General features: G+C 47.7%; 1 protein-coding gene across 1 annotated transcript; it reads left to right on the forward strand.

Moving 5' to 3' along the window:
• The first annotated feature begins 106 nt into the window (after positions 1-106).
• On the forward strand, positions 107-23501 carry TNFAIP1 (TNF alpha induced protein 1). The gene is made up of 7 exons (XM_073315080.1): positions 107-330; positions 7761-8098; positions 10703-10872; positions 12032-12121; positions 12218-12270; positions 15192-15387; positions 16902-23501. The coding sequence occupies exons 2-7, from the start codon at positions 7885-7887 to the stop codon at positions 17118-17120; spliced, it is 942 nt and encodes a 313-aa protein (XP_073171181.1). The 5' UTR covers positions 107-330; positions 7761-7884; the 3' UTR covers positions 17121-23501.
• The last annotated feature ends 1149 nt before the right edge of the window (positions 23502-24650 follow it).

The raw sequence follows: 24650 nt of genomic DNA on the forward strand, positions 1-24650 counted from the left end.
TGTAGTCTTTCCGGGCGGGCGGCCCCGGGGCATGCTGGGGGCTGTAGTCTTTCCGGGCGGGCGGCCCCGGGGCATGCTGGGGGCTGTAGTCTTTCCGGGCGGGCGGCCCCGGGGCATGCTGGAGCCCGTTGTCCCAGTCACAGGGAGCGGTCCCGGGCCGCGGGTCCCGGCTGTGGCGGCGGGAGGAGCTCGGCCCAGCGCAGGCCGGGGGCGCCGCGGTTGGAGGCTGTGCCCTGAGCAGGGCTGAGATTCGGGCCCGGGACCCCCTGGAGCGGGGTCTGTGAGGCAGCGTCGCTGGCAGCCCGCGGAGCGCGACGGCCCCAAGGCCAGGTAAGCAGCCGCGGGGGGGGGAGCGGACCCGGGGAAGCAGACCGGGGGGGAGCCGGGGAAGCAGACCGGGGGGGGGGAGCCGGGGAAGCAGACCGGGGGGGGGGAGCCGGGGAAGCAGACCGGGGGGGGGAGCGGACCCGGGGAAGCACCCCGCGGGGGGGGGAGCGGACCCGGGGAAGCACCCCGCGGGGGGGGGAGCGGACCCGGGGAAGCACCCCGCGGGGGGGGGGAGCGGACCCGGGGAAGCACCCCGCGGGGGGGGGGAGCGGACCCGGGGAAGCACCCCGCGGGGGGGGGGGAGCGGACCCGGGGAAGCACCCCGCGGGGGGGGGGAGCGGACCCGGGGAAGCACCCCGCGGGGGGGGGGAGCGGACCCGGGGAAGCACCCCGCGGGGGGGGGGAGCGGACCCGGGGAAGCACCCCGCGGGGGGGGGGAGCGGACCCGGGGAAGCACCCCGCGGGGGGGGGGGGAGCGGACCCGGGGAAGCACCCCGCGGGGGGGGGGGGAGCGGACCCGGGGAAGCACCCCGCGGGGGGGGGGGGAGCGGACCCGGGGAAGCACCCCGCGGGGGGGGGGGAGCGGACCCGGGGAAGCACCCCGCGGGGGGGGGGGAGCGGACCCGGGGAAGCACCCCGCGGGGGGGGGGGAGCGGACCCGGGGAAGCACCCCGCGGGGGGGGGGGGAGCGGACCCGGGGAAGCACCCCGCGGGGGGGGGGGAGCGGACCCGGGAAGCACCCCGCGGGGGGGGGGGAGCGGACCCGGGAAGCACCCCGCGGGGGGGGGGGAGCGGACCCGGGGAAGCACCCCGCGGGGGGGGGGGAGCGGACCCGGGGAAGCACCCCGCGGGGGGGGGGGAGCGGACCCGGGGAAGCACCCCGCGGGGGGGGGGGAGCGGACCCGGGGAAGCACCCCGCGGGGGGGGGGGGAGCGGACCCGGGGAAGCACCCCGCGGGGGGGGGGGAGCGGACCCGGGGAAGCACCCCGCGGGGGGGGGGGGGGGAGCGGACCCGGGGAAGCACCCCGCGGGGCAGGGCGGTGGGGGGGAGCCGATGAGCCAGGTAACTACCCGGGCGGGGAGCCAAGGAGACGGGTACCTACAGCTCGGGGCCGGCCGGGGAGCCACTCTGAGATAGCGCGTGGGGGGAGCTGCTGAGCTGGGTAAATACCCGGAGGGGTGAGGGGGGCGAGGAGCTGGGTAAATACCTGGGGGGCGAGGGGGTATGAGGGGGGCAAGGAGCTGGGTAACTACCAGGGGGCTGGGGGGGGGCGGGGCAGGAGCCGAGGAGCCGGGTAACTACCAGGGGGCTGGGGGGGGCGGGGCGGGAGCTGAGGAGCCGGGTAACTACCAGGGGGCTGGGGGGGGGGCGGGGCGGGAGCTGAGGAGCCGGGTAACTACCAGGGGGCTGGGGGGGGCGGGGCGGGAGCTGAGGAGCCGGGTAACTACCAGGGGGCTGGGGAGGGCGGGGCGGGAGCCGGGTAACTACCAGGGGGCTGGGGGGGGGTGTGGGGCGGGAGCCGGGTAACTACCAGGGGGCTGGGGGGGGGTGTGGGGCGGGAGCCGGGTAACTACCAGGGGGCTGGGGGGGGGTGTGGGGCGGAGCCGGGTAACTACCAGGGGGCTGGGGGGGGGTGTGGGGCGGGAGCCGGGTAACTACCAGGGGGCTGGGGGGGGGTGTGGGCGGGAGCCGGGTAACTACCAGGGGGCTGGGGGGGGGTGTGGGGCGGGAGCCGGGTAACTACCAGGGGGCGCTGGGGGGGGGTGTGGGGCGGGAGCCGGGTAACTAACCAGGGGGCTGGGGGGGGGTGTGGGGCGGGAGCCGGGTAACTACCAGGGGGCTGGGGGGGGGGGGTGGGGCGGGAGCCGGGTAACTACCAGGGGGCTGGGGGGGGTGTGGGGCGGGAGCCGGGTAACCTACCAGGGGGCTGGGGGGGGTGTGGGGCGGGAGCCGGGTAACTACCAGGGGGCTGGGGGGGGGTGTGGGGGGCGGGAGCCGGGTAACTACCAGGGGGCTGGGGGTGGGGTGGGGCGGAGCCGGGTAACTACCAGGGGGCTGGGGGTGGGGGTGGGGCGGGAGCCGGGTAACTACCAGGGGGCTGGGGGGGGGGGGCGGGAGCCGAGGGGCTGGGTAACTACCAGGGGGCTGGGGGGGGCGGGGCGGGAGCCGAGGAGCTGGGGTAACTAGCAGGGGGCTGGGGGGGCGGGGCGGGAGCCGGGTAACTACCAGGGGGCTGGGGGGGCGGGAGCCGGGTAACTACCAGGGGGCTGGGGGGGGCGGGGCGGGAGCCGAGGAGCTGGGTAACTAGCAGGGGGCTGGGGGGGGGGCAGGAGCCGAGGAGCTGGGTAACTACCTGGGGAGGTGAGGAAGCATGCGCCAACCAATCTCCTAGGTACGTACCCTCAAGGAGTATATGTAACTAACTGAAGCATCCATCCAATATTGCCAGACCCACGCACACGCCAATATCATTGGCCTGGCCAAAAGGATTCATGAGACTGGCCAAAAAATAATGGGACTTAATAACAAGCGTTGGGTTATTTTTATTTGCTTTCCCGTTTTGGAGCCTTTGGGTTTCCAGTTTCAGCCTTCTCCTTGTAATGAAAGGAAAAAGGGACGGGGGGGTTGGATGGGCCGAGATTGGTTTCGTTCCCGGAGCTGGGGCTTTAATAATAACAATACCTGTCTCTTATCCAGCACTTTTCATCAATAGCACTTTTGGTCTCAGAGCGCTTCACAAAATGTGTTAAGGGACATGCGAAGTATAGTGAGACTTACGGTAACTTCATGAGAGTTGGCAACTCTTCTCCCCTCTTCTCCTCATTGTTTGTCGTCGTCATTCATTAGCTGTATTGCAGTAGTGGCTAGGAGTCCCACTCCTGGACCAGAGCCCTGTGGCGCTAAGCGGTGAACACCTGGAACAAAAAAGATGGTCCCTTCCCCAAAGAGTTTTACAGTGTTTTCAGGTGATGTGTCCTACCCAACAGTTAGCTCATCGGGGCTGGGGCCATATTTCTCTCCACCTGTAAAGCGGGGCTAAGAATTCTTAGAGTTCACCAAGGGGTATAGTGAGGGTGACCTAGTATTTGTAAATGTAAAAGCACAGAGGCACCCATAACCAGAAATATTTTATTCCTCTGTAAAGCAGGCCCCCTGTGGCGGGTCCTTCTCATGGGGGTTCTGAGGATAGCCTGAAGATGGAAAGTGCTCTCTTTTTATTTAGAGCAGGGAATTCTTAGATTCCCTTTTCACTCTCCCCCACGCCTCTTACCTTGCAAATAAATTCCTGATTGTTCAGTTGTGATTTTCTCTGCAATCTAGCCGAACCTGAGGAAAGGTCTCTCTTTGCCACCCTACAAATATGCAGTAAAGAAGCTGCTGAAACATACCCTTAAATATTGTCCACGGTACCCAGTAGAACTCCCTCCCATGATGGACTGATTTCATTGTCTGGTCAAACTACTACTAGTAGTGCTACCTAGCGCTTATACAGTGCGTTTCATCCAGAGATCTCGACATGCTTTACAAAGGAGGTCAGTAGCATTATCCACACTTTACAGATGGGGAAACTGAGGCACAGAGGAGAAAATGACTTGCATAAGGTCAGCCAATAGGTCCATGGTAGAGCCAGGAATTAAAGGCCAGTCTCCTGAGTTCCAGTCCAGTGCTCTATTGGCTAGGCCATGCTGTCTGCCAATAAGTATTCTTTCCTACAAATCAATTCTTAATATGAATAGGAGATCTGGTTTCAGTTCCTAGCTCTGCCACTGACCTTGGGCAAGTTACTTGTCTTCCTTGTGGGTAGTTTTTCCATGTGTAAAATGGAGATAATAATACTGATCTCCATTCCCACTTGAAAGCTTGTCTCTTCCACCAGCAGAAATTGGTCCAGTTAAAGATATTATCTCACCCTCCTTCGTAAAGCGCTTTGAGTCTGATGAAAGGCGCTATGTAAGAGTGTGGTGGCGGTGTTTGTCGTCTATTTAGATAGACTGTAAACTCTTTGATGGAGGTACTGTCTCTTGTTCTGTGTTTGTATAGGGCCTATCACAAAGGAGCCCTGATGTCAGCTAGTGCCTCTAGGTGCTATTGTAAAACAAGTGAAAACTAATACACCAGTTTGTCTCTATCTTCCAGCTCCCTACTGGGCTGGACCAAGAGATGGGGAGTGTCCTCTATAGTGCTTAGTTTGCAAATGATGCTGTTTGAATGCTTCTCTTGAGCTGTTTATAATAGTTCTCAGCTGGGACAATTTTGTGATGTGAGCTATGAAATGTTGTATTACGGTGTGTACACTTTTGACTCTCTCTCCTCCCTCACAAGGCAGGAAAGAAGGACAGAATAACAAACTTTCCCTCTTACAGTAAAGACAGTAATTGAGGGTTTCCTTGCTGAGTGTGGGTGAAGTTTCCTAGCCTATGTCTTTATTAACATGTTAAATCAATGTGTTTGCTCTTATGTGGCTTGGCTAGTTGGCAAAAAGAATTTCCCCATTTTACTCTAGTCTCTGCTTCGTTGGAAAAATGACAACGCTAAGACCCTGATTCTGCAATGAGGTTCAGTCAGGAAGACCCATGTAGGGTTCATGGGACTCTGATGGAGTGTGGAGATCTGCCATTCATTGCAGGATCAGACCCTTTAATTCTGTCCTTTACAAAACCTTTATTATCACTCAGTCTGAAGGTCTTTAAAAGCATTTTTATTTAAAACTACATTAACTGGGCTTGAAAATTAAATTTGTAAAAACATACTTTATGTAAAAACCTAGGACTACTTTAATTGTTTAAAAAAAATCCAAATGAAGCCAGTTGATTTTAAATCAGTATATTTCCCACTTAAACCTACAAGTGAATATGCCTATAAACAAAAATAAAACTGACGTAATTGATTTTTCCCCCCCAAGATAAGAAACACAAAGCACCGAAATAATGGAGGATGGATTATATAGTAGCAAAAGCACAGGTCGGGGTACCTGAAATAAGATAAAAATAAAAGAGTACTTGTGGCACCTTAGAGACTAACCAATTTATTTGAGCATAAGCTTTCGTGCTCACAAAAGTTATGCTCAAATAAATTTGCTAGTCTCTAGGGTGCCACAAGTCCTCCTTTTCTTTTTGCGAATACAGACTAACACGGCTGCTACTCTGAAACCTGAAATAAGATATGAGACCTGTGCTTTATTCCCATTCCATTCCTATGACAGACTTATTAAGTGACCTTGATAAAAAGTCCTGGACAAATGAAAGGTATTATTTTGTTCAGTGATCTTGTCATGTGACAGTACTCACACAAACAGGTCTTGCTGATCACAGCTTATAGTGATTAATCGCCTGTAGATCAACAATTGAGATGTGTGATTGCTGTGATTCATACTGGTCTCTGGGATGCTTGGTGTTAATGTGATCAGCTAGGAAGCAACTTCATTGTGTTCAGAGGTAGAAAAGAATGTATGCTTTGGTTTTCTAGGGCTGTTCAGCTCAAGGTTAAAAATGTTGATAGCTCATAGGAGTGCCATTCGAGCCAGTTATAACTTGACTGACCTGTCTTGGCCTAATAAATGCTTTGTGGAATTTGCTGTGTCCTTGTGGGTTGCAGAGTTTGCTTCCTATTCACTGTGGCTTAAGAGAGCCCACCTGTCGTGATTACTCAGATACAACAGTCAAAATGGGAAATGATGCTATAAGAGCATTCTTCTATGCCTGTAAAGTCAGGAGTTCTTCAAATCTCTTACAATTAAGATGCCGTGTGTAGCTATCAAGAGGTTTTTCTATACCAGATGGATGGTTAGCTCTTTCATGCTGTCTGTATGGTGGATAGCAGGTTATTTGTACAAGGCCACTGATGGTACGGAGAAGTGAGATGACAAGGAGAAGCTTGCAATCTGGAATGGACAGATAATTAGACTATGGCATAGTGGTAGGGAAGGAAAAAAGATTTCAGCACTGGTAGCACAGTGAAATTTCTCCTGAGTTCAGCAGAATGCAGTGCAGTGCCCATGAAATCTAGATCCAGATTTTTCCAGTTAGAGGATTTGGGATCTGACATGTTAGATTTGGTCCATCTTTGCTCTTATTCTTTTGGTTCCATTTCTTGTTTACCTTGTGTAGGGATGAGAGAGGAGAGCAGAGGCAAGGGTGGGGCTCAGACTGGATTCGTGACAGGTTAACTTAGTTTCTCATCTGCACTCATCAGTATGGATGTTCCAGCAAACAGATCCCAAACAGCTTTCTCCATATTAGAACTCTAATACAGCATCAGCTACCCTACCTACAGCAGGAACAACTATGACTGGAGGATGTACCAAGAAATGGAGTATGGATGGAGAAATGGAGTGACCCAAATGGTGATTACAGGGTTTAACTGTAATAATTGAAAACTCAGACTGCCACAGCTGCTGTACCGATTTCCAATTAAAAGAAAAGATCTGCAAGCTGTCGTTTCAGCTAGGGGAAGTGCAGGAAACCCTCCTATTGTGTAGGATGGGCTCTGAGCAAGAAGTGTAATATCCTTCTGGGAAGCTGAGAGAGAGAGAGAGAGAGCAGAGTTCCGGCCGCTGCACAGATTCATTCAGACTGCAGTGTTTCACAGTGGGTTCAGGTTTGGCTGATGGACTCTGAGATAGCGCGTCGTTTGGCCAAATGTGGTGGAAGTGCCATTATTTTCAATCGATCATTTGAAATAAGCTGCAGAGTTTTGTCTCTTATTGAAATGAAAATCAAAACCAGATTTTTTTGGTGGAGGCTCTTTCATTAGACACTTACCGAATGCCAATGGCCTGATTATTTTCTCATGATTTTGTTGTGAGGAAATGGCTCATTTCCCGACACATTTGTAATTAGGTATGCACTCAAACCTTAATGTTGAAACTCAGAGAATTCTTCTATAGTTGCCCTATTTCAGTCTTTCATTCAGCCTTTCAGTGATGCCTGCTGATAATACCTTGCCTTTCTTATCAAAGTGGTTTATAAACATACATTAAGACCAGCAATGTTCCTGGCTGGCTACTAAAATAAAATCCAAGTTCTGTCTTTTTAAAAGAAAGGGGGGAAAAGGAGGACAGGGATAACCATCTTAGGTGGGATTTTTAAAAGTGCTCTAGCTCTGCTCCCGTTGAAGTCAATGGAAGTTATTGTCTTCAGTGAGAACAGTAACAGTGCCAGACCAACAGTGAGTGCGGTCAGAAACCATAGAGCTTGTCTAATAAAAACTGAAGAAGATTCCCTCAGAACTCCGTTGCGGAAGCTATCCAGCTGCTAGGTGTTGGTAACAATCCACCTAGGCTAGCTTTGACGTGGGAACCCCAGGGTGAAAGACTGTATCCTCTTACAGTCCCTCCCTTCTATGATGCAGGCTGCATGTTTTCATTGCAGACGGTAATTCTAGGCCTTCTCCTTGATCTCATCCTCTTCCCCTTGTTTCTAACCCCACCCAGGGATTGAGCAATTTATGACTATTCCTACCCTGCCCTCTCCATCCGGCAATTCTTGACCCTCCCAACCACGGCGGAATCCATCAAGCCAACCCTCTGCAGAGTCGTCATCTACTTGCAGAAGGAGATGTCTGGGGACACGTGCCTCACCACCATCTGCCGGTCTTCAGGAGCCAAGCCCAAAACCTGCAGCTTCAAAGAGGGTAGCCTGGGCAACAAGTACGTGCGGCTCAACGTTGGGGGCTCCTTGTACTACACCACAGTGCAGGTGCTGACCCGGCATGACACCATGCTGAAGGCCATGTTCAGTGGCAGGATGGAAGTGCTGACTGACAAGGAAGGTAAGGGAGTGCCGACAGGAGCCACATGCGTGTCTGAGACTAGGACTCTGTCAATGCATGGGATTTAGGTGGAGATTTCTTGTCAAAGGCACCAAGGGGAGTAAACTTTCCCCTTCTTTACCAACATTAGTTGGAGCAAGGAATCCTAGAATATCAGGGTTGGAAGGGACCTCAGAAGGTCATCTAGTCCAACCCCCTGCTCAAAGCAGGGCCAATCCCCAATTTTTGCCCCCAACCCCGAAATGGCCCCCTCAAAGATTGAACTCACAACCCTGGGTTTAGCAGGCCAATGCTCAAACCTCCGAGCTATCCCTCCCCATCATTTGCTCCACTCCTGTTGCAGCTGGTATGTGGATGGCCTACGCTGCTGTCAGGACTGAACAGATGCGTGTGGGTTGGCACTCGTAGGATCTTGTGTAGAGGCATCAATTGAAACGTGGGAAGGGGGCAGACAAGTGGCAGCGCTTTTTATTGTTTGAAGCACCGACTCGTGTTGCCAAACCCCGGTGCTGCTTTTTGGGTCTCCGTGGCATGTGCTGCTTGTTCATTACGATATTAAATTTAAATTGAGGTAGCATTTAAAGGCCACAGTCAGGTCAGGGCCACATTGTACTGTGCACATGGATAATAAAAAAGATAGTCGATGCCCCTATAAGTTTACAGTCTAAACAAGCTTAACTCGGCAGCTTTAATTAAATAGGAGAGCAAGGAAGAGCATCCATATGAGCAGTGGCCATGAATGCTTTCACACGCCGCCTAGCAATGGGCTAGGCCAAACTACACATTTAAGAGCAGAAAAAATGTGGGCTCAATAGAGCTGTGGAGTTATGTTGAGAGAGACCATCCCTGATTGAAGCCCTCTAGATACATTCGCTCGATACAAATATAAGCAAAAGCAGGAAAAAATCTATTTGCTCATCCCAAGGAAGAATGTTCTTGGATGTCAGGAGTGTGGGCTTGGGAACATGGGGATCTGGATTCTAGCCCTTGCTGTGCCATGTATTTATTGTGCAAATTTGGGCAAGTCGCTTAACCTCTTGATATTTCATATGGCTCATCTACTCATAAAAGTGGCACTGGTTAACCTAAGGGGCGATGTTGCACCAGGTTTAAACTAACTCAGTTCAGCTTTGTGTATGGATATTGTACTTTGGTATGAAGCTGGCATATATCGGTGTAGCTTGCCTGTCAAATATTCAGTTTAACTAAATCGGTGTGATAGCATATCTTTAGTGTGTTAGACCAGAATGGCTTTTTCCTCATTGGTTTCACTGGCCTGTTCTATATCTTGGCATCCGTGGAATGCTGATCTGATTTCTCTCTCAAGAACTGGGAAAGAGGACTGGTGAAACCTCTGCCAAATGCCAGCAGGTGGTGTGCAGAACTTAGACTCAAATCCCTTTAGAATTTGCAAACGCTTTTGGCAAGTCTCCTCTAGTTTTTTTTAATACTTTCTTAGTACTAAGCTGCCTGGCAATACTGCATCTGCTTCTCTGCATGGCAATGTACGTTGGCAGGGGTCTACCCTTCCCTTGTAGAGGGTTAAGGGAAGAGTCATGTATTTTCACTTAGCTTTTCTTATTGGATTATGCATATTTGTTGTAAACACTTGAAGAATATTTAATTGCTTTAAAATATCTGTTACTACAACAGTCCAATAGATCTCTCTTATTGCTGAACACCTAGATCTTGATATTTATTTGTGTTTGAGTTTATCATGTTCTCTAGGCGCAAGAGATAAAAACCACAAAATCCATTCCAACAACTTAAAAAAAAAATCAAATAGGACTCCTGAAAAGCCTTCCCACCCCAAATTCACTCTCATGCCTATTATTTTGGAGATTGGGTTCCAGTGTTCACTGCGTTTCACATGGTTGTACTATTCTGGCACCATGCAAGGTTATTGTTTGCCCACACAACCTGTAGGCAACAGAAATGCCTTAGACATGAAGGCAGTAAGAACCAACTTCTCTGGTATCGTGCTGAGCTTCTTTAAAAAATTCCCCCACATTTAACAATAAGCATTTTTATAGATCTAACTGCCTAAACGGTCAGTTAAACAGAACTACTGTAATAGTGCCAATTGGTACCTTCCAATAATATTTAAATGGATCCAAGTCCCCAATTGATTGGAATCTAATATAGACAAGGCAAGTCACAGAAAACAGTTCTGGGATGAGTGTGTGTGGATTGATCAGTGGAGAAAACAATGCACTAGGATTCTAATGGGGTGTTTTTACCCCTGTTAGTAAAAGCCTGAGTGTTTTCAGATTCTTTCATCTCGGTCTTATTGGGCTTTGGAATCTGCGTGGAAACTTTTTCCTTTTGGGAGGTTGGTGGTTGGGCCATTGAGAAGAGCAATTCCTCCGTCAGTTTCTCTTCTGAGGGCCAGATCTAGCTCCCCTGAAGTCAACAAAGACTCCCACTGACTACCTTGGGAATTTGGGCAAGCTCTGTTGCAAGAGGCACTAGGAAGATGAATTATCCACAGATGAGGCCTGAGAGCTGTTGCACTGAGATTCCATGTTTTGCCTCCTTGCTGAGCTGCTGCTTGCCTCCCATGGTACGGTGCTGCACTCAAATGTCGTGGTGTTTGTCTTTCAGGGTGGATCCTTATAGACCGTTGTGGGAAACACTTTGGTGTGATTTTAAATTACCTCCGAGACAACACTATCGCGCTTCCAAAAAACAGGCAGGAGATCAAAGAGCTGATGGCAGAAGCGAAATATTACCTAATTCAGGGCTTAGTAGACATGTGCCAGGCAGCTCTCCAGGTAAGACATGGCAGCAGCCTGAGGTTTTTCCACTTCTAAAAATTATCAGGGACCTACCTTCTGTTGTACATGCTTTGAAAGTGCTTGTGTTTAAATGAGGTACTGGTGTAATGAGGTACAGTCTGATATGAAGTCTGAAATGTCTAAAGTCAGTTTTGATCCCCATCTGGGTCTCTTTCCAAGGCAGATAAACTGAGAGACATACCTTTTGCTCTCTCTCTCTCTCTCTTTTGGATAAGAGCTTAAAACCATGTTGTTCTCTGCTCTTCCTTGACAGTAAGTGTCCTGTGATGATTCGTGGTAGAGAAGGGATTTGGAGCGATGACTTGGCCAAAATATCCCCAGCTAATCCCACTATTGTGCTTCTGGCTTCCACCCTAGAGGGGGCGGAAGTTTAGCAGTTCTGAGTGTGTACGTGGTTTGTGAAGCACTTTGGGAATAAAGTGCTATCGTAGCCTAAATAGAGGCAGGATGGTTCAGTGGTTACAGCCTACAACTTGCAAGACCCGAGTTCAAGTCCTTGCTGTGCCACAAACCCCCTGTGAGACCTTGGACAAGTCACAGCTTCTCTGGGCCTTCGTTCTGTAAACTGGAAATAGTAACATTTCCCTGCCTCCTAGGGATGTTGAGAGTATTAAAGATTGTGAGATTCTCAGATACGGGGGCCATGTAAGTAGATAGACAATTGATTTTGATTTGTTTGGATATATTTTCTACTCAAGAAGCCGGTAGTTGGCGCTCTAGTTCACTGCATAAGGAAGCTGGAGTTAGCGTCTGCTACAAGCGATAGCTTGTCGCTTGTACGACAAAGCGTTTGAGTCCATTTCAGTGAGGTACATTTCTCTCCAACAAATGTGTGATTCGTGATGACTGAGCTACAGTGGGCAGTTGATAAAACTGGCCCAAGCATTTTCCCCTGCCCCTTTAACCCACAGCAGGCTTGGAGACTGTAGGAATGACATCCATTTGCATCTGAAAGTTTCAATTATCACTGCCTTTCGGAGCTAAGAAACATCTCGCTGTATTTCTGAGTTGCAGCTCAAGGTAATATGGTGGGGTTACTATAGCAACTTTGTGCTCTTTCTCTGCATTGGAGGGCTTGGGAACATGGCTGGAGGTGCCCACAAGTTAGTTATACCTCTTACTTTATTTGAACCAGGACAAGAAAGACTCATACGAGCCCGTCTGTAACATCCCCATCATCACGTCACCAAAGGAAGAAGAAAGGCTCATTGAATCCTCCATGAAAGTAACTGCTTTTCCGTCACCACTCACTCTATTTCTGCCAAGCTGTTTATAGTACAAAACTCACCTGCCCTGCCTTTGTTCTTTTCTCTCCTAACAGCCTGTTGTCAAGCTGCTTTATAACAGGAGCAACAACAAATATTCCTACACCAGGTATGTCTTGAGTGTTCCACGCGGACAGCAAACGTTCCTCGTAGGCTACCAGGGCTGGGTGTGCAAGGGCCTGATTCTCCTCTTCCAGGAGTGTTTCTTTGTGCACCTGAGTGCAGTTACTCTTGATTGACAGAGGATGATCAGGCTCCTTGGGTTGCAGGGGGAATGCAGCCTGTTAGAGCTCAGTGTGTGGGTAGTGGAGGTGGCTGTCTCTCAAAGCGCTCAGAGAAGCGTGACTGCTAATAACACTGGCTGAAGCCAGGCAGAGTAAGGCAATGCAGGGTAAACTTCCACCCACATGCTAATGCAGTTGTGACCTGTATCTCCCTCTGCAGTTCCATTCCTGAGCTCCCATGCAGCCCTGCTAAGCCACCTTGGTCCAGGCCTACAGCACCCCTAGTTATTCCAGCCCCCCCCCTTTGAAATCAATTAATTACATCGTTGTAAAGGAGATGTAAAAGGCAGAGATGTGAAACACATCAGAGCGGGAACTGCCCCTGTAAGGCTCTAGCAATAAGGATAGTTGCTCTCCTTGTGTGACACTGAGGAAAGAAACAGAGTGTTGTTCGGGTTCTGTGGTGTCACTCTGGTGACACCACTGCCAAAGTGGCTCCTGGTTTTCCCAGATCAGGAGCTTGAAGCAACACAGCCAGCCCTAAGGCAGGGCTTACAGAACCCTAGCCATTTGCCTTTCATTCTGAAACACCATCATGGTGGTTTTGTCAACCTCCTTGGGTCTCTAGAGACATGTGCTGTTTGTCTGCCAGAGAGACTGATTCTAACAAACGTGTAACTCCAGGTGGCCACTAGAGAATGCTAGAAGGCAGCACATTCATCATCCAGCTGGGCGGGGGGGGGGGGCGGTGTTTTCCACGGTACTCCTGGCCGTGCTTCCCTTTATTATCCAGCAATGAGGCTGCACTAAAGACAAAATAGCATATTCGTCAGGAGGGGTCTGAAGTCGGAGAGGCCCTAATAAGAGCGACTGGAGCCGTACGCAGGGACATTGTGGCTCAGTTATTATGCCTTGATGACAGCTGTATGAGGCATCTCTTTATAGACACTCTCTCTTACCAGGGTAAAGAATATTCTCCCCCGCCCCGCCAACTCTTCCCTATCCTCGTCAGTGAAGACAGCTTGCTCACTTATTGTGTCAGTAAGGAGACGATGTGACAGAATGTTTTGGGAGCCAGGACTCCTGCGTTCTTTTCCCAGCCCTGCCACCTGCTCTGTTACCTTGGCAAAACACTTAAAGCCTCTAGTTCCCCACCTGTAAAATGGTGACCATTACCCATCATCATGAAAAATACCTACAGAAGAATCTCCAAGGTGCTGCATAAGCACAAAGTGTGATTTTTTTTTTTTCCCTAGGGTTTTAAGGGTTGTCCATTTTACTATGTTGCGTCTACAGCTCTTTTTCTTGCCTGGCTATCTCTCCCTCCCCTTCCACGTTTGGAGGCCTCTGAAGTTTGCCCAAGCTAGTTTGGCCCAGGATGACGCAGTGGCTTGGGTTTGCCACAGTACGTCTGAACGCCATTAGCCGAATGCCAGACCAAATCGTCCCACCAATACTAAACGCTGAACTTCAACACTTCTAGGATTCGGGGCCAATCGGTCTCACGCCCCAGGGAGCGGAAGACTTTGGCCTGCTCTAAAAGTTCCTCACCTGTCCTCAATTTGATCGCCAATGGTTCTCAGGCCTCTAAAGCGAATACTCCCTGCCTTAGAGCCTACTTCTGCCACCCTTCTCATGGGGCGTGCCTTGCTTCACAACTAGTCCCACTGGCCTCAGCAGGGCTACTAGGGCTTATCTTCATGTACAGTGCTGCAATTGCACCACTGTAGTGCTCTAGTGAAGATGTTACTATGCTGACGGGACAGTTTCTCCATAGGCGTAGTTAATCCAGCTCCCCGAGCGGCGGTAGCTATGGTGACGGGAGGTTAAATCAGTATAGCTCCGTCGCTCAGGGGTGTGGATATTTCACACCTCTGAGCGACATAGTTGTACCAATATAGGTTTGTAGTGTAGAAGTGGAGCACCACGGGGTGGGACACCAGCATCTGGATTGAATCTGGGGCTCTGGACCCAGAAGAATGAGCCTTTGCTGCCTGAGCTAAACGACCAGGTCTGTTAGCCACGGCTGCTGCAGGCTCATCAACCTCTGTGTGGCCAAGCCACACGTGAGGGGTACAGAGCACCGTTCCGAGTGGGTTACATATGTTTGGTTGAATTGGGCCAAAGTTAATGCCAAAGTAGTAGGGACCTGTCTTTTAGAGTTGGTCAAAGTGGGTTTTAGCATCAGCTTGACCGTGTTGTTTACACGTCTTACGATGTGAATTACATTACATCGTTACCAAGATAGGCTCAAGGTCACTCAACATCTTTATTAAACTCAAATATATTGAAGTGATACTGTGGGTAAAGTTCTCAAGGGCAGTTACATCACTTGGATGCTTTTGAAAATTGTGCCCTGTATCATCCTAGGTACAAGGAGGACTCTGTAAAATGACCGTTCTACTGACCTTGGACACGTTCTGTGACCCTTGCGTTGGCTCTCTGGGGTCATTTCCTGTTGCCATGCTAAATAGAACCATAGTAAGCATATGATTTGATTAGCTCCGACGTTGGTCAGGATGCAGGTTTTGATTGTTGCTATAATGACATAGGAAACTGCTACCATTATATTAATTACATCATTTGACCTCTAAAGGAGCATTTGCTCGGGGGAGCAGAGCATCCTATTTGTGTTCCAAGTTGGCTGTTCTCCAGTGCATAGCAATGAGTCAGTAGCTGTATCCTCCAGTTTAGATTAATGCTTGCAGCCATGGTGGGGTAGGAATATTAAGCCTGTGCAGTTTACGGTGCAGGCCAATTGCTAAACCACAAAGACCTTTTTACTGCCTTTGCTGCTGTGTTTCAGTAACTCGGATGATAACTTACTGAAGAACATAGAACTGTTCGATAAACTCTCTCTCCGCTTCAACGGCCGAGTCCTCTTCATTAAGGATGTTATAGGGGATGAAATTTGCTGCTGGTCTTTCTACGGACAGGGGCGGAAGCTCGCTGAGGTCTGTTGCACCTCGATAGTGTATGCCACAGAAAAGAAACAAACCAAGGTACTGGGAATTGTCTTCCTTGAATCTTGTAGTTAAGTAACAAAGTTGGTAGCGCTTTACACAGCCACGTGAGATCTCTGAGACTCAGACCAGGTCAGAAGGAGAAGGTAAGGTCAGGGGTGGTCTCAACTCGCTGACTGAGTGCCGTTGATGATCAATGAAATCCAAATGACTGGGGCCACTCACTGGCTAGCACAGTTGTTCCCCGACTTTTTACTGGTGACCCACCCAATTGCCTTTTGTCTGCATTATCCTTGCGCGTTCGCTCTCTCTCTCTCCAACCTTCTCAACCCTCCAGTCCCCTGGTTCTCACTCTCCTAGCTCTGCCCCTCCTGCAGCCTCAGCCAGGCTGTGATGGCTGCCAGGTGTCTGCTCGCTGACTCCAGCCACTTCTTCCATGCTACTGCTGTCCAGATCCTGCTCCCTATGCCACTGCCAGAGGAAGCAAGAGCATGGGAGGGAGGGACTGCCTCTGGGGCATGCGTGACCCACTTAGACCTTTCCTGTGATTCACTGGTGGGTTGGGACCCTCTGCTTGGGGAACACTTGGCTAGCAAGCTGCATTCTGTCCTGGGCATATCAGTATCCAAAAAATGCTGACAGACTGAACAGAATTCAGAGAAGAGCAAAATATGATTAGGTCAGTGGAAGGAATAAATAAGGAGGAAAGATTGAGAGAGGGAATTTCAAAAGCACTTCAATAATCTTTAGGAGAACAATCCCATTGAAAGTCAAGAGGACTTGGTGCTCCTAAGTTACATAAGAGCATTTGAAAAATCCCCCCTTTGAATGAAGGATCTAATTCTTCTCCCAATTAAGCTGGTGTAAATGACCTTCAGTTGAATTACTCCAGACTTACGCTGGTGTAACTGGGAGCAGAATTTGACCCTATGTGTGGCTTGACTAAATGATAATGTGTGATGGGGGCATAACCATCTCCAGAAGGTTGGAAGATGCAAATGTCAAAAGAGGAGAATTGTTCAGAGGGGAACATGTCAGTATAAATAAAAGTAGGGTAGGATAAAATAGACAAAAGGGAAATTTGGGCTGAATATTAACTGTTTTAAGAAGAAAAATTTGTTGCTTTATTATTAATTACAGTGTGATAAATCTAGAGTAATTCCCCTGGCCTCAACAGAGGTACTCCTGTTTACACTGATGCAGGTGAGACTAGAATGAGACCAGACTTTGCAGTCAAGTATCAGAAATGACATCCTGACAATGAGATGTGGTAGATTCTGCAGGAGTCTCCCAAAAGAAGTGGCAGATGGCCCAAGAGTTGGGACATCAAAACCTCGGCTAGTGAAAGCACTAGAGAACATAAAGTAAAATCATACCCTGCGGGATGCGATGAGATTATCTCACAGGTCTCTTCCTCTTAGAACGGTTTAACTGTCTTTACCTCCATCCCCACATGCATTAGCATTTGAAATTCCTTCACCAATAAGTAGTGGAGTGGTTCCTGCCTTGTTACCCAGTCTGCATCAGGAAAAAGCATGCTGTCTCTTCCCTAGGTTGAGTTCCCCGAAGCGCGTATCTACGAGGAAACCCTAAACGTTTTACTGTATGAAACTCCACGCGTACCTGACAACTCTCTGCTGGAGGCGACGAGCCGGAACCGAAGCCAGGCATCTCACAGCGAAGACGATGAGGGCTTTGAACTACGCGACCGAGTGCGCCGCATCCACGTGAAGAGATACAGCACTTACGACGACCGGCAGCTTGGCCACTAGCCTGCTGGCAGAGGAGAAACGGTTTGCTTTGTTCATAGAGCTTAAGGAATGTGCGGAATTAGTCCCGGAAGCAGGGGATTGATTCTCAAATGGTTTCTCTGCTTCCTAGAGAAGCAGCCAAGCATCTGTGCGCGCAAACCAAAAGCAACACTTAAGGCCAGAAGCTTTTAGAGTCATTGTGATATTACTTGTGCACCATGCGGTGTAAATAGAGAGAGCAGTTCTTCATGTGCTGCAGATGGGAGGGGATCCCAAGAACCTGCCTGTGGAGCTCATTTGTTCTGATATAGGTTGCGGCCACCAGGCATTGTACGTCTTGTGAGAAGCGATGTATTTTTCCATTTGAGGATGGTTCTGTTTGAAAACCCATTGTCAGAGACACCATAAGAGCTGTGTGCCGTGGAATTGCTTAGTTTTGAAATTCTGTTGCAAATGAAGCTCCGTGGGATTCGTAGCACGTTCAGCAAATGCTACGTCTTGCTGCTCAAGCTACTCTTTCCTTATGGAGCAAGTAGTTAGATTCCCATGGCATGAGAGGAGGCGAATTTCCCCTTTTGTGCAAAGATCACCCTTGGTGCTGAAACTGCTTAGCCTGTCTCACTTCAAGCCAAGCTTTCAGGAATCAAGCTAACAAATAGCCCAAATGGGGGAAGTTTAGAGAGTAAATATTAAATGACATGATTATTAAGAAAGAAAAAAAAATCCTAAAGGTGTGGAAGCTTACAAGAAAACAGAGCCCTGGCGAAATTATGGGCATGGTGGGACCTCTACCCTCTGGGGCTTTGGGTGGGGAGAGAACCCTGTGTTAATAGATCCTGGGGAATTGAGGGAATCTCTCTAGAATTAGTCACTAGATCAAGAGGGCCCCTAAGCGCTGCTTGGTGTCATGTTTCCTCAAGCTCGGAAAAAAACGGTTATTGAGGGAAAATAACTAAAGTGTAGAGCAATGAAAGCTCACTCACCCTCGCACAGTTGGGGTTGTCCATGTGTTTCTGTTCTAAGTCCCCTCTGAGGCCAGGAGGTGGGAGTGGAGGGATAACGGCCATTACACCTTGTTAGAGAGTGGAGCTCTGTCTCTGCACAGCCCCAGGAGAGAAACTTTTTATACTGAATTTTAAACCGTTTCTTCAGCTGACCTTTTTTATAATTGTTTTTAAAAGATCTCCTGTGACTCAAATGGATTTTTTTAAACATATATTTTAAAAAAGAGAGATGTGTCAAGTGTGTGCTCCTCACCTCTTGGTACTGCAGTGGCAACTCTCCTTGGGCTTAGGGGTTTTTGGACTTGAGCTTTGATCTTAAACGTGACTATCCAGTGAGAGAACATGATGGTCCCAACTTATTTGGTAGCCCAGGTGAAAACTTAAGGGATTGATTTTTCTGAAGTTCTGAGCACCCACAACTGCAGCTGAAACCAGTGGGAGCTGCAGGTGGTCAGCACCTCTGAAAATCAGGCCCAGTGTTTTCCTATCTCTTCCCCCTTGATGACAACTTGTAATCCCAGCTGGCACTTCAAACATCTGGGTTTGCTGACTAACCAAGACAGCCAGCTTTAGGCTTCAAATAAGAACTGGCCTCCAATCTCAATGTTTGGTTGTTGTTTGCAGGGGAAGGGGCAGCCCTACTGCACACAGGAGATGACTATATAATGTGCAATTAGCTGTGTGCCTTGGTTCATTATTGCATCTAGGATTGTTTTAATGCAGGGCAGCAATTTGTAGAGCAGCCAGGAATTAATTGCCACCCGTCTAGACTGGCTTGTTGCTTGCGCGGCGGTGGTGGATGGTAGGATTTTTCCGAGCTTGATTTTCCAATGTTTTCATGAGAAATAATTTCTTTTTTCTATTCATAGGAGAATCTGAACTTAGTGTGTTGGGATGGGGGTGAGAGTCACTGCTCGGGAATATCCTGATGTAACTGGACTGGTTCTGAGTGCGAAGCATGGACAAGGGCATGCCAGGGTTTCTACCAATTCTTCTGACTGAGACTGACCTCTGCTTCTAATAGATACAAACTACAGCCTGCCCCGGCTTACGCTTAGGCATCAGCAGTGGTGCAGCTATGCTGGTTGCTAGTCACCAAAGGCTGAGTTGGGGCTTGTCCCACGTGTAGACAAGGTCTTGATTTAGAATTGATGTTTTGGGGCCAAATCTGGGCAAGTTCCAGTTCAAGCAAGTAAGCTCCAGTTTCTCAGGATTTGACCCTTTGTAATGATCAAGCTGGCTGACTTTCTGTCTCAAAGGAAAAATAAGGATTGTTTCGAGGCCTTTTAAAATATGTGAATAAGTTGCCACAGGTGTGGGGGTTTTATTGCCTTCAGAGTAGTCTGTGGAGAGAGAAATGAGGTTCGGATGCTAGACTGGCCTAGCCTCCCAATGTAATAAACCATTTAAAAACCCAAACTACTCAGTACGTTTAGTGTTCTCCCTCTCTCCAGACAAACATCCCAATCTACAGCAGTCTGGTTAGACAAAAGATTTTGAATACTTCAACTCCATGGAGCTTTAGCTTTGAAAATTCATTAAATGGCCCATGGAATGTGTTGTTTAAAAAAATAACACTTTCAGGTTACAGTGTTAAGTATATTTTATTTCCCTAGGTGTATTTAAGCTATAAACTGAATAAGCTAGAGAATTGTTTTATTTATTAATTGGCAGATAAAATGCATAAACTTTGGTAAACTCTGGGGAAAAATATAGTCACGTTTGAAAAATTGGCCTAATTATTTTGGGTGCCCAACTTGAGACATCTTAAATGAGCTTGATTTTTAGAGGCTGGTTGATTGGTGCATTCTGAAGATCAGTTCTCTTTAAGGAGGCTCAAGCTGGGCATGCAAAGTCATTAATCGTGTTTGAAAATCTTGGTGATAAAATCTTTCATATCTAGGTCACCAGCTTAAATCCAGATCACCTGTCATTCGAGCAGATGATGATTTTTTTTTCCCTCTTTGTTTGGTGACTGAAACAAAAAAATCTGGAAAAAAAAATTATTTCAAACCAAGAAGGAATTTTTTTGTGTTTTATCAACAAAATGAAAAACTATATTGTTTGAGTCAAACAAAACATTTTGAAGATTCTTTCAAAGCAACGCTTCAAAATATTTTGATATTTCCAAATGTGTTTTTAAGGTTTTTTTTGGCCAGAACTATTCATGACCCAAATTCACTGATAGTTTCAGAACCCTCCCCTTGTGCATTTTTTGACAACATTTCTATTCACCGAAAACCCTTGCCCCAGTCTAGTTGTGACCACAAGCTGTTACCCTCTGATGGCTGTTTAGTGGCACATATTTGACATTAATTGAGGGGTCTCAGTCTAGTTCTCAGTAGCCAGGACTCCACATCATAACACCTCCACCACAATTGGCAACAAGTGACTCGTTGGCAGAATGGCTAAGGATGGAGAGGACCATGGAGACTGAACTCCCCTTCCATACCAGGTGTAAGGTAGATGGGGAGAGTGCTGTGGTAAGCGTGCTGTGCCACTACCCATGCTGTACCCGTTCTTTAGAGAAATGGGAGACGTCAGTCTCCAAGACCATCAGGCTGGCGCCCTCTTCACAGCACTACGCTCATGTGCAAATTTAAAAGCAAAATCCCATGGGATTATTTTCCGCAAAATCTTTCAGTTCACAGCGCGAAGCTGTGGTGTGCACGGGGCCGGCTGGGTATTTTGGAGGGAACAGATATTTGGAAAGAATAGGGGGTCAGCCTCCATTAGGTGTTTTTGTCTTTTAAAAACAAGATTGTGTGTGCCTCTTTACAGAGCGTTAGTTGCTACAGATTCTCTCTTTGTTTGGCCACGCCTCCTGCATGTGGAACGTGATCTCTTCGTTCTCCTCACATCCAGCAGTGAGTGTTGCCCCAGTCATGCCACCACACCTGCCTTTTGCTGAAAGGCCTCTTTAAAACACTATAAAAACCAATAACCTGCTTTTTATTGCTTTCTGTGATGTTTTGTTTTCCAGATGGTTTTGACATCACGCCAGCAGAAATACAGCTGCTGAGATTTGTTTTGACTAAGGCTTTTGAGATCTCTGAATTCCGGTTATTTTAAAAAAATGTCAATTTCCCCATACTATAACTTCTGAAATATGAGTTCTGTGAATCCAGGGACCCTTGGGATGGTTTACTCCTTTTTTTTTTTTTTTCCTGGGAAACTAGTGGGAGCAATCAGTGCTGTTCAGGGCATGGTTAGGTGACAAGTTAAAATGCCTGTGGCTGCTCAAAACTAGCAGTCCCATTGTTACAAGCAGTGGTGCACCCGCCCCAGGAATAGACCAATGGTGGGAGAACATCGGAAGATCCTCAGCATTCGTAGAGAAAGGTAGGGACCCTGTGCTAATAAACAGACCTTCACAGTGTGAAATGACTGTAATGTTAGACTTGCTAAGTAAGACCGTACTGTATCTATACAGAGCTTAGAACATTTCTTGGCCCGTGTGATTACCTCGTTGGACAGTTTTACATAGTCTCACTAAATCCAAATGCAGCAATGGGCAGTGTCATTGTTTCCTTATTAAATCATTGGAAACTTTTCTTTAACCAAAAGAGTTGAATGATCTAAAGATTTTTTTAAAAAAAGATTTCTGCATATTTCAATACAGAATGTTAATTGAATGTTCTCTTTTATTGCACATAAACCGTGACATGTTGATTGTACAGTATGACTACCTAGATTCTGGTTATGTTTAATAGTAGTAGTTTTGATGTAACTTGTGCTCTGTATTATCATTTTAACCCTCCTTTATTTACTTAAAGGATGTAAATTGCTTAGATGTTATTGAATCCTAGGTTACATTTTTGACATTTATATAATTGAGAACAAGTACCATTGTGAAGGATAATGCAGCTTTGAAATAGTCATTGTACTAAGCACAGTCTTTGCTTATTTATAGTAAAATACCCTTTGCAGGGTTGACAAAGCAGCCATTCTTGCTGAGAATATTTTCTCTGCTGTTTTTAAATAGCACATATTATGATCCCCCCCATTCCGACAGCATAGATTTTTTTTAATTTGAGGCATTCACAGCTGCGCGTTAAGAGATCTGTAATAACTTCCTACAAAGACCATAATCACCTACATTTGCGTTCTATTGATGTGCCTGTGACTCTAAAATAGCCTTTTGGAGGAAAAGAAAAACCTCTTTGCCTCATTTGCAGCATGTGAATTTTAACTACACCAGCAAGCAATCATTAGCTGGTGCAGTCTTTTTGAAGTCCTGCTATCGTCTGCACACTTGTGTTTAAGTGAACTTTATGCATTCAAATTATGAAATTAGACTAAGGAGATGAATGGGAAATATTAATGGACATCTGTACATGACCCCTTTGACAGGGGACTGTTTATGTGGCATCTGTGCTGGGAAAGCTGCATTCTCTAAAATGGGGTCCTAATGAGTTGCAAATGCCCTCCTCCTCTCTATAAGGAAGGGGACTTGGAGCTTTCCAAACGAATGTCTTATATTAAGCAGCACTTTAATATCCATTTTAATTAGGCGATAACATCAGTTGGGATAGCGTTGCAGGGTAGCAGTCTCCCACTGCTTGATAAATGCCGAGACAAAACTAAATGTTTAACCTTTGCCTTGACATTTAAGCTTCAGAATGAGACACATTTATCCCATGGTAACGTTCCATTTCGCTGACTTTTTCTCTTGTACTAAATGATGAAAAATAAATAAATAATCTGGACCGGTGGGGCCCAGGAGTGACTGACGCTGTGCTATTTCTGAGAGCTGTATTCTGGCTGGTCTAGAAAATGCTTGTTCTGGTCTTCAAACACCCAGAAACCAGAGTAAGTTTTTTTTTTTTTTTTTTTCCTGAATGCTTCTGACCAAACAATCCAAAACTGAATCATGTTTTCTGACAATCCTTTTGCGTTTAAAAAAAAAAATCTCCTGTATAACCAAATGTAATGCCAAACCCCTTCTATTGGGAAAATGGAGGTTTTACTGAGAGACTTGCCCTAATCCCAGCATCTGCCACTGACTCGCTGTGTGACCTCAGACAAGTCACTTAACCTTGGTGAACCTCATTTTCCTCATCAGTGAAAATCGGGGTGAGACACTCCCTACCTCAGAGGCTTAATTCATTAATGTTTATAAAGCACCTTGGACTACTGTAATTGTTTTTACCAGAGACGTCAAATTATTATGGTGACTGTTCATAATTTAGCTGACATTCTGTGAACAAGCTGCTTTCTGACCACAGGAGCTTTCATTTTGTTCTGGTTTCTAAATCTCTTAAGGGTCAGTCTTGCAAGGGAAATAAGTTGATGGAGTAAACTTATTAACCAATAATACAGTATTTTCCTCTGACTTTCTGCAGTGCATTGAATGGAAATGGGTCACTGATTTTTAATAAACTGTGTTATATTTTAAGTGGCTCGTGTTGAATTTTCATTGGTGTTAGAGATTTTTTTGAACTGACGCGTGTAAACCCAGAGTACACAATTCTAGCTCATGCATTGGTTCCAGGTCTCACCTCCAGCATAACATTCCTTGCACCACAGACATGTAATGCCAATTCTTGATCCGTAGGTTGTGGGCACTGTTAAGAGTGCTTGCCTTTCACCCATTTGACTAAGTCCATCTCCCTACAAATACAGGCTAAACTAGAGTGTCCATCTGATGCCATTCTCCCTATTTGTATGCAGTCTGCCTTTTTATAAGGACACCGTAGATATTTCCCTACATCACCATGTTATGATTTTTCTGATTATGATTATGATTTTTATTTCTATATATCCAGAGGCTGATATGGCTGTTTTTATCTGTACTAACTTCAGTGCTTTTCATGTTCACTGTAACAATTTATGATCTCTAGCTGATCAGCAATTCGGTGGTTCTTTTCAACAAAGGGTGAAACAAGTGAGATTTTTTTTCACAGCTACTCCTGCAAGATGCATTGACTGTCTAGAATGGTGCATCCTTTTTGGCGCTGTCTTAACCGTCTTGGGCATGTGTTCATTCGCCTAGCAGCTTAATTTAGCTGCTTCTTTTGCTGCTGGCACCTGTGTATTTTTTTTGTAGCCACCTGGTTGAGATTTCTAGTCTGAGTGTGGTTGGTATAGGAAGGAGCCTTTCCTCACTTCAACTGTTTTGTTCTTCCTTTCCTTCTAATGCAGGCAGTCTGGGTTTGCTACAATGTCAGACTCCCCCTATCGCTACTGCGTCATCGGTTCCAACCTCAGCCACAAACTACCATTGGTTCCCATAGTCCTCATGGAGAACTTGCTTATTCATGATTTGGCAGCTTCTACCCCGGCTTTATGATGCGGCCTTGGACATTATAAAACTCAAGAGCATGATGGCATGAAGCACCATAAGAATTCATGCTCTCCCTCCATTACCTGCTCCTGTGGCCCACTTGTTCCCACTTGTTGGGTGGGGCAGTGGTTCCTCGTGATTGGGGGATGTGTGTTACTCCTCTGCATCTATTTTGTTGTCATCAAGCTTCCATAGAGTTGTGTAATTTGCCACACAGATTGGGAAGCTGCTATTTTTTTCCTCTTCCGCCTCTGCTAATAG

This window comes from Lepidochelys kempii, chromosome 17, assembly GCF_965140265.1.
Source record: "Lepidochelys kempii isolate rLepKem1 chromosome 17, rLepKem1.hap2, whole genome shotgun sequence".
NCBI classification, from domain to species: domain Eukaryota; kingdom Metazoa; phylum Chordata; order Testudines; family Cheloniidae; genus Lepidochelys; species Lepidochelys kempii.